The following is an 8,274-nucleotide window of genomic DNA, read 5'->3' on the forward strand; positions in this document are numbered from 1 at the left end:
TTACGACGTATATTAAATACTTTTCTTATTAATATCTGGTGCCATAGTAAAAAAACAAATGGTCAAAAATCTCTTCATCATCTACTTCTTTTTCTTTCTTTTTTCCTCACATATTATACAAATAAACTAGAGGTGTATTACTTACCGACAAAATGGCAAATCTCTTCATCATCTACTTCTTTTTCTTTCTTTTTTCCTCACATATTATACAAATAAACTAGAGGTGTATTACTTACCGACAAAATGGCAAAAAAAAAAAAAAAAACTGCAGGTGTATTTTTATGTATCATATCAAAACTCAAAAGATGTTGAACAGTGTAAAGAAGAGGATAGATAGGGACTGCCATAAATCAAAATATTACACTGATCCAACCACATGAATTAAGCTCAACTCATCCACAAATATTTGTAAAAAATAAAGTGAAAAAAAAAAAAAAAAAAAGAAGTTATCCACTAGCCCACTAAATGGAATATGAATCAGAAGTGAGCAAATTTTACTAGTACAGAAATTTAGAGAATTATTCAGTTGGACGTGACACATGCCAGCAAATTGTTAAAAAAAAGGTTCTGCAAATCTCCTCATTTTCCTTTCATCTAAATTTCAGAATATTTGCTTACATGAAAGGTATCGAACAAGGTTCATAATTTAACCCAAAAAAAGAAAATTGAAGAGGAAAAAAGTAAAATAAAGTACAAAAAAACCCTCATCCCATGCCTTTCCAAATGAAAATCACTCTCTATTTTTTTCTCAGTGTTATAAAATGCCCTCTTTCTTTCTCTCTTTTTCTTCCTTCTCCATGCACTTTCTCAACTGATCATACTTTTGGAGCTTCCATAGCTACCATGGGGGTTTGTGGAATTGGAGCCCTAATGTCAACTGATATCTTCTTAGCTTCATTTTTCTGCATCTCAATGTCATTTTCTTCCATTTCATGGATCATTGTCATACTACTCTGTCCATTGCCTCCATTAAATCCCTTTACTGGCTCAGGGATCTTCTCCGCTTCCTTCTCTTTGTACTCCTTGTACTTGCCCCACAGAACCGAGTAAAGTCCGGCCACGATCAGTATGGCACCAAGAACACTGAACCAGCAAGTAAAGAAACATCAGTTGTGGGATAAATTAAATTAAATTAAAATCACTTTTGAGATTGACAGTGAAATGCTTTTCATGTTTAATTATAATTCTCTCCTTAGAATCACTGATAGTTATATATATATATATATATATATATATATATATATATATATATATATATTGTTGAAAATTATAGGAATGAAATAGGAAATTAAATAGTGGCCGGGAAGCTTTTTGCATTATAGGCTTAACTGGGGAAATATATTTATCTTCCTCAGTTGATAAAATTAAGTATTCCACTAATTAAAGAGAAACTTACCCTCCAACATATATCTTTTCAGCCAGGATAAAAGAGCCCATGATTGCCACTATGATCATCATTAGAGGGCTGAAAGCAGTCACAAAGACAGGCCCTCTTTTCTGCATGACCAGACCTTGTACATAGTATGCAATGCTTGATGACACTATACCCTGTAGGTCATTAAAAAGTTACTTTTTTATATAGTTTACTATTTCATACATATATATATTTATATAGATATAGAGGGAATGCTTACAGCATAGGCAGCAGCTAGAAGGTTCATGTCCCAGCCAATGGTCCAAACAGATGGATTGTGTTCCATGACAAAAGTGACAGCAGCAGATTGCAAAGTGCCCATGAAGACTACTAGTGCAGTGAGTGAGAGGTGAGCTGTGTATGTCCTCATTGTAATTGCCTGAAGGATGAAGAAAGAAGCCCAGGCAAATGTAGCAATGATGAGGAGAATGGAACCCTTAAACCAGTCCTTGTCGGTGGTGTCATGAGACGGGACATTGGTTTGAGGAGGATGTATGTGCTCAGACCACACAAGGTTAATCACATGACCCTTGTACAATGTCATCAACATGGCTCCAGCCACTGTCACTATGGTTCCTATCACCTTTGCTTGGCATCTGATCTTCTTCATGTCTAGTTTCTCCATCCTTTCCATTCCCGGCCACAAATTAAAATTATTCAATTTGTTAGTCACAAACACCAATATTAAAAACAGATGATATAATAATATAATATTTTTAATATCATCTGTTTTAAAAACAGACGATGTCCCTCAATAGAGACGTGTGTATAAGTACCAACTAAGAAAAAAAAAGTGAGAAAAACAGATGATGATGATATATATACACACACATATATACCTGAAAAGGACAGCCATGACGAATGTCATTGCCGGGAGCATGTTACTCATGGCACAAGAAAAAGTAGGGGATGTGAATTTTAGTCCCGCGTAGTAAAAGTTTTGATCAATCACAGGCCTGTGAAATATCAAACATATATATTATTAAGAATAAATATATGTATTTTGTTCAATGAATGCAATCTTTCACCACATGATCAGAGAATACTCACCCTAGGAGTCCCAACGCGAAAATTTGTATAAAAATTGGAAATGTGATTTTTGGCCTCACTTTCCTGTAAAGAAGCAAACATGGGTAAATCACAATTTGCTTCTAAAAAAGACTTTATAGTAAAACATTTTTTTTTTCTTCTTTAGAAGCAAAAGTAGTTTTACCTCTCAAGAACAATAGCGAAGGGAGCGATGACTGCAGTAGCGAAGGCATGTCTATAGACGACTAGGACATAATGACTCATGCCTCTATTGAGAGAAACTTTGGTTATAATGTTCATGCCGGCATAGCCAAATTGCAGACAAATCATGGCTATGTATGGCTTGGCCCTCTGGACAAAATTACCAAGACATCCATTTCCCTCCATTCTTTTTTCTTAGCTAAGAAGAAAACAGAACTCAAGGAAGAAGAAGAAGACGAGGAGGGAGTGACGAAGAGGAACAACACTTGAAAGATGCTTGTGTTTTCCTAAGGAGAACATGTTGAGACACCCCCATATTTATAAGGACTTTCTAGGATCTCTTCTAATCTAATCCTATACGTACAAATGGTTTATTTAAAATTAAAAAAAAAAAATGAGTTTGAAGCGTATGAGAATCTCACTCCTACAGGTGCATGAGAGGTACTGTGACAGTGGTTCTTCGCATCTAATTCAATATTCTGATTAGCTAATTAATGTCTATATCCATACAAGGGTATTGTGGGTTCCACGTGGCAGCAATTACGATTTGATTATATTGGGTGGGATCCATTAGCTTGGATGGGTGGCAAGTGAGTTGAGATATGCCAAAACAAAGGTGAGGTTAGTGCAATGCTGATGAAATTGAGGGGTATCATTGGGTTGTGGTGGTGGGATTTGATTGTCAACCCACTATGGGCAAATCAGTGACGGACCTAGAAAATTATTTAAAGAGCAATAATTTTAAAATAATAATAAAATTAAAAAATAAAAATTCATAAAAAGTGAACTACCATTAATTGATATCTTGATTGAATACATTTTTTATATTTTGAAAATGTGTTGCACCGATATTTTCATTGAGTGCATTTGCCAACTGTTGCCATATTTTGAAAATATTGTATAATAATTGAACATAAAAAAGTTTAACAATTACAATTTTCAAGAGAGGGAGAGAGTCTATGAGCAATCATCGTTAAAAGCTGAGTCACGGAGTGTGAAAATAAGAGAGGGAAAGTTGTGACAGTGAAAATTAAAACTTTAGTACAATCGGGTTTACATAAAAGAGGTTTTAGTGAATATTTTGTAGTTATTTTATTAAAATTTTAACAAAAGCATAGATACAAAATGAAAAAAAATAATAATAATACATTAATGGGCTGGTAATAATTAAAAAGAACTTTGTGTGTTTGTTAGTTAGTTAGTTTTTTTTTTTTTTTTTTTTTCATAATAGACTTGATGCTCTGTCAAGCAAATGGAGAAAGTACACACACACGACTGTGAGTAGTGGCATGCATGATTGAAATCAATCAAAGCTCAAGGGACAAACAAATTGAAGTACCTCTTTGAATCATTCTAGGAGTTGAAATCATTTCATTATGAGTACGTTGTAGGATGCTACTTTCAATTTTCATGGCATTTGATAGATTCAATTTTAATTTCTAACAATATCACGCCTAAATAATATGCATTTATTTAAATTTAGCTTGAAATTTTAGAAAGAAGATTTTCTTAAGGAAATCAAGGACCAAATGAGCAATGGTCTATCTGATACAAACTTGGCCTCCATGGTTAGGAATTTAAGTTTTAGTGAAGGCATGTACGAGAGTTTGTTTTACCATTAAAAAAAAAATGAATTTTGTTAAGGAAGAATGCATATATGATTGATTACTAGTTGCTGAGTATTATTCGTCGTGCTGTTATAAAAATCAAATGTGTTGATATTATATTCTATTATATAGATAGTGTCTCGGAACCGAAAATAGTATTACTATTTTTTAGCCAACTGCACAAACTCTCCAATCAGAATTTAGGTTGCCATTTTTAAAGCACAGCAATAATCAAATCACAAGCCTACCTAGCTCCTTGTGTATCATTTTTCATAATATAGTGTATGCCTTGATACTACTCCTATACTAACTTCTTCCCAAAAAATTTAAGGGGCCTAAATCCTAACGCAAGGCCCTAGATAAAACCTAAAATTTCCTTCTCGGGAAAGCATACTAGTTTAGTAAAATGCAAAATGACCAAAATAGCCTTTCCCTTTTAAAAAAAAAGATCTAGAGACATGGTTAAGTGGACCAACAGGGACCAAATGGGCATCTAATCATCCCAACATTGATTCATGACACGAAATGTAAGACCCCCACAAATGATGGCAACGAGTACAGTAACCAAATGGGCATGGTCTGTTCATTTTTATGACAAATGATTCTTGTTGGTTTAGGGACCTTTAGGATATGATTGGACAAAAATTAAAAAGATGTATAATAATGTGGACGTGATTAATTGGGTACCCTTAGAAATGTGTCCTACAATTTGAAATGAAACCGAGTGGGGACCGTGGAGGGCCGTAAAGGGTCCATTGAGGTTGCAAGGTGTTGGAATTACAGAGGCAGTTTCCAGGAGGTAGGTACAAGTTGTCTTTTAATTTGTCCACATAAGATTTCAGTAGTAGGATGTGTGAGATTCCACTATAAACCGATAGGGTTTCAACTGGCCAATGGTGGTCCGATGAATCAAGAACCATTGAAGCCACTTGATTTTGTCATCATGTTTGATACAACTGTTTTTTTTTTTTTTTTTTTTTTTTTTTTTTTTTCTTCTTCATTTATTAATATGCTTAGACGTATGCTTGCACGCTCACAAATACTCATAATAAGATTCGGACCTTACCCTTCACCTTTCTTTCTTTTAAGGGATGAGAGATTATACCACATGTGCTCTTAGTCTAATAATAACTTTTTTTGGTTTTTTTTTTTTTTTTTTTTTGCCGAAAGTTAAACTAAGTGCACACTCACACTCACTCGTTATATGTTGTAATTACCGGGACTCGAATACTCAATCTCCCTTTTTAAGAGTAATGCTATCAAGAAAATCTTACAAGGACAAGAGCGATGGATTCTATGTGGGTTGAAAATATATTAATTAATTTATTTGACTTTTAACATATCTCAAAAAGTGTCTCAATGATAATAGAGTTCTCTTGATGACAAGAGCGTTGGGTTCCATGTGGGTTGAAAATATATTACCAAACACCATAAAATAGTGTGAGATTTGGTACTTACTTTAATTTTCCTTTTTCTTTTTTCTTTTTTAATTTTTAATTTATTTTTATCTATTTTATAAAAGGAGAATGCCTAGTCTAGTGCATTAGCCTTTTAGAAAGATCCCTTTTAATCGAGTCAAAAAAAAATGATACATGGATTCAACCGTGTCATCGCATGAGCTCTTGAATGCAATTTTACAAGCAAATTGCTGCTTAGAGGCCCACATCCACTCGTGCACTCAAATCTCTCTCTCTTTTTACAGACACTTTTGAATCACTACGTACTCACACCTCTTGCATTTTATATATGTTCATTCATGATGTTTTAGAAAGCAGAAGATACACACACACACACACACACACACACAGTTGTTTTTCATCTTGTAGCTATTAGTGCAACCTTTACAATCCATTATATATATAAAAAAAAATTAGTGCTAACCACTTTAATCTCATATATTTCACCAGTTTGCTTGTTTGCTTCAATAGCATCCAAATAATTAAAAGTAGTCCTTTCAATTGCGCACACTTTTTCATTCACATAATATCTTGATTTAGCGATAAATCAACCAAACACAAACCATATATGTCATTCATTGAAGCAAAGCTCTTTGTTTTAAGTGTAACTTTTTTTTTTTTTTTTAAGTTTCAAAAACACCCATTTTCTTTCATAAAAAGTCATCAATTATTGAAACCAAATGATACATATGAAAATATTATATATCCCATTCAAAAAAGTTGTGGTCAAAGATTCATTTTTCTTACGTACGAACATACCACGACATGAATCTTTTATATGAATCATTTAACCCTTAAAGGCCTTTAAAGCCTTTGCTGTACAGCTTTTCTCTGTGTTCTTTGGCTAATCAGCTATTGATAATACTGAATTACACTTAAATGCGCTTACTTTTTATTTGAAAGCTTCGTTTATAAACAAAAAGAGAGCCAAAACAAGTTATACATATATATATAGTACCATAATAAGCGCATTGATTGCCTCTAGAACAGACATTGTGATTGTAGATTTTTGTATGGTAGTTAAAAGAACGCTAGCGAATAGAAACAATTATGAGTAATATAAAGTTTGTTGACCAAAAAGAAATTTTCAATCAATCATTGTGATTGGATATCATTCAAACACACCTCTTGAAATGTCAGATAGTATAAGAATCAAATGGCCCCTCAAACTATTGAAGAGATCAATATTGCAGGAATTTTTAATTATTTTAGAACTATTTTCTCTAACTTCATCTGATTTAGAATTATTTTAGGTTACTAATTAGTAATTACAAACTAAGATTGTATTGTTAACTACTAAAAGTTGTAACCTACTGATATCTCATTTATCTTTTTAAGTAATGGTTTTTACACAAATAATAAAAATAATAATAAGTAGTATGGCTAATTTTACCTGATTTCAAATTATATTATTTATCTTTTGTTAGATCACCATAGTCCCTCATTTCTCTCGGAGCATAAAAGACGGCAAAAGAAATAAGGTTGCAACTCAAGTGAGTTGGCAAGATTAAAGGTTTTTAAGTAATGGTTTTTACACAAATAATAAAAATAATAATAAGTAGTATGGCTAATTTTACCTGATTTCAAATTATATTATTTATCTTTTGTTAGATCACCATAGTCCCTCATTTCTCTCGGAGCATAAAAGACTGCAAAAGAAATAAGGTTGCAACTCACGTGAGTTGGCAAGATTAAAGGTTCAACTCAGGCTTAAACCGATGTATATAAAATGTTCAACCCTAATTCGACCTCAAACTCTAATTACTAAGCTCGAGCCTGAACCCAACTCATACGTACATTTTTAAACCCAAGTTTGCAACTCAAGTTGAGATTTTATATTCGAAAGTCAGGTAAATTATGGTTACTCATATAACTAATTTTAACATTGAAATGTTAATGTGATCTTAAGTTAGGTTCATATTAGATTTTTAACCTAGGCCAAACCTTAATTATAAAAAGGATAAATTACATAGACCTCCCCTATAGTTTGCTATAATTTCAAGAACCTCCCCTATGATTTGAAAATTTACTCGTACCTCCCATAAAAATGAAACTATCCTACACAGACCTCCCTTCTGTGTGACGGACCGTCAAATACACTAACGAACTTGTTAAATTTACTGAAATGCCCTCACGTTGCTATCTGAAATTACTAAATTACCTATCAGCTTTCACTACTGAAATGACAATTCACGTTTTTATTTGGAGATGTTTTGAAATTCTTATCCATGCTAAAAAAAATGTCAATAAAATACTATTACTCAATTTCATCACCATATCTTTGTTGATGACTTTGATGGTTACAAAGGTGCCAACAGAGGTTGCCGGAATGCTGGTGGTGGTTTGCAAGTTAATGCATATAATACAGAGAGAGAAAGTGAGAGAGGGGAGCTAGATAGATGAAGGGTATTGTGGGGATTTTATTTAATTAAGTGGATGACATCAGCAGAATCCGTCATTGACTGGCGTTCAGTAACAGAAGGGAGGTCCGTGTAGAATAATTTCATTTTTAGAAGAGATTCGAGTAAATTCCTAAACCATAAGAGATCGTCCCAATAATTATGCC

The 8,274-nt window shown here is 33.2% G+C and overlaps 1 protein-coding gene across 1 annotated transcript; it reads right to left on the reverse strand.

Annotated features, from left to right (window-relative positions):
- Positions 1 to 565: 565 nt before the first annotated feature.
- Positions 566 to 2,948, reverse strand: LOC132313508 (WAT1-related protein At5g07050-like). Its single transcript, XM_059812303.1, has 6 exons — positions 2,628 to 2,948; positions 2,465 to 2,527; positions 2,254 to 2,370; positions 1,635 to 2,040; positions 1,397 to 1,548; positions 566 to 1,083 (listed from the first exon to the last, which is right to left on the reverse strand). The coding sequence occupies exons 1-6, from the start codon at positions 2,828 to 2,830 to the stop codon at positions 816 to 818; spliced, it is 1,209 nt and encodes a 402-aa protein (XP_059668286.1). The 5' UTR covers positions 2,831 to 2,948; the 3' UTR covers positions 566 to 815.
- Positions 2,949 to 8,274: the final 5,326 nt, after the last annotated feature.

This window comes from Cornus florida, unplaced genomic scaffold (genome assembly GCF_030987335.1).
Source record: "Cornus florida cultivar Cherokee Brave unplaced genomic scaffold, ASM3098733v1 CherokeeBrave_3.0.0_Hap2_Chr06, whole genome shotgun sequence".
NCBI classification, from domain to species: Eukaryota; Viridiplantae; Streptophyta; class Magnoliopsida; order Cornales; family Cornaceae; genus Cornus; species Cornus florida.

What these genes read in the sequence shown, in the direction of transcription:
- LOC132313508 (XM_059812303.1), bottom strand. Translation starts at nt 2,830, where the DNA reads ATGGAGGGAAATGGATGTCTTGGTAATTTTGTCCAGAGGGCCAAGCCA. An exon ending in TTCGCTATTGTTCTTGAGAG is followed by an intron (nt 2,528 to 2,627) that starts GTAAAACTACTT and finishes GCTTCTTTACAG; the next exon opens with GAAAGTGAGGCCAAAAATCA. An exon ending in TTCGCGTTGGGACTCCTAGG is followed by an intron (nt 2,371 to 2,464) that starts GTGAGTATTCTC and finishes GATATTTCACAG; the next exon opens with GCCTGTGATTGATCAAAACT.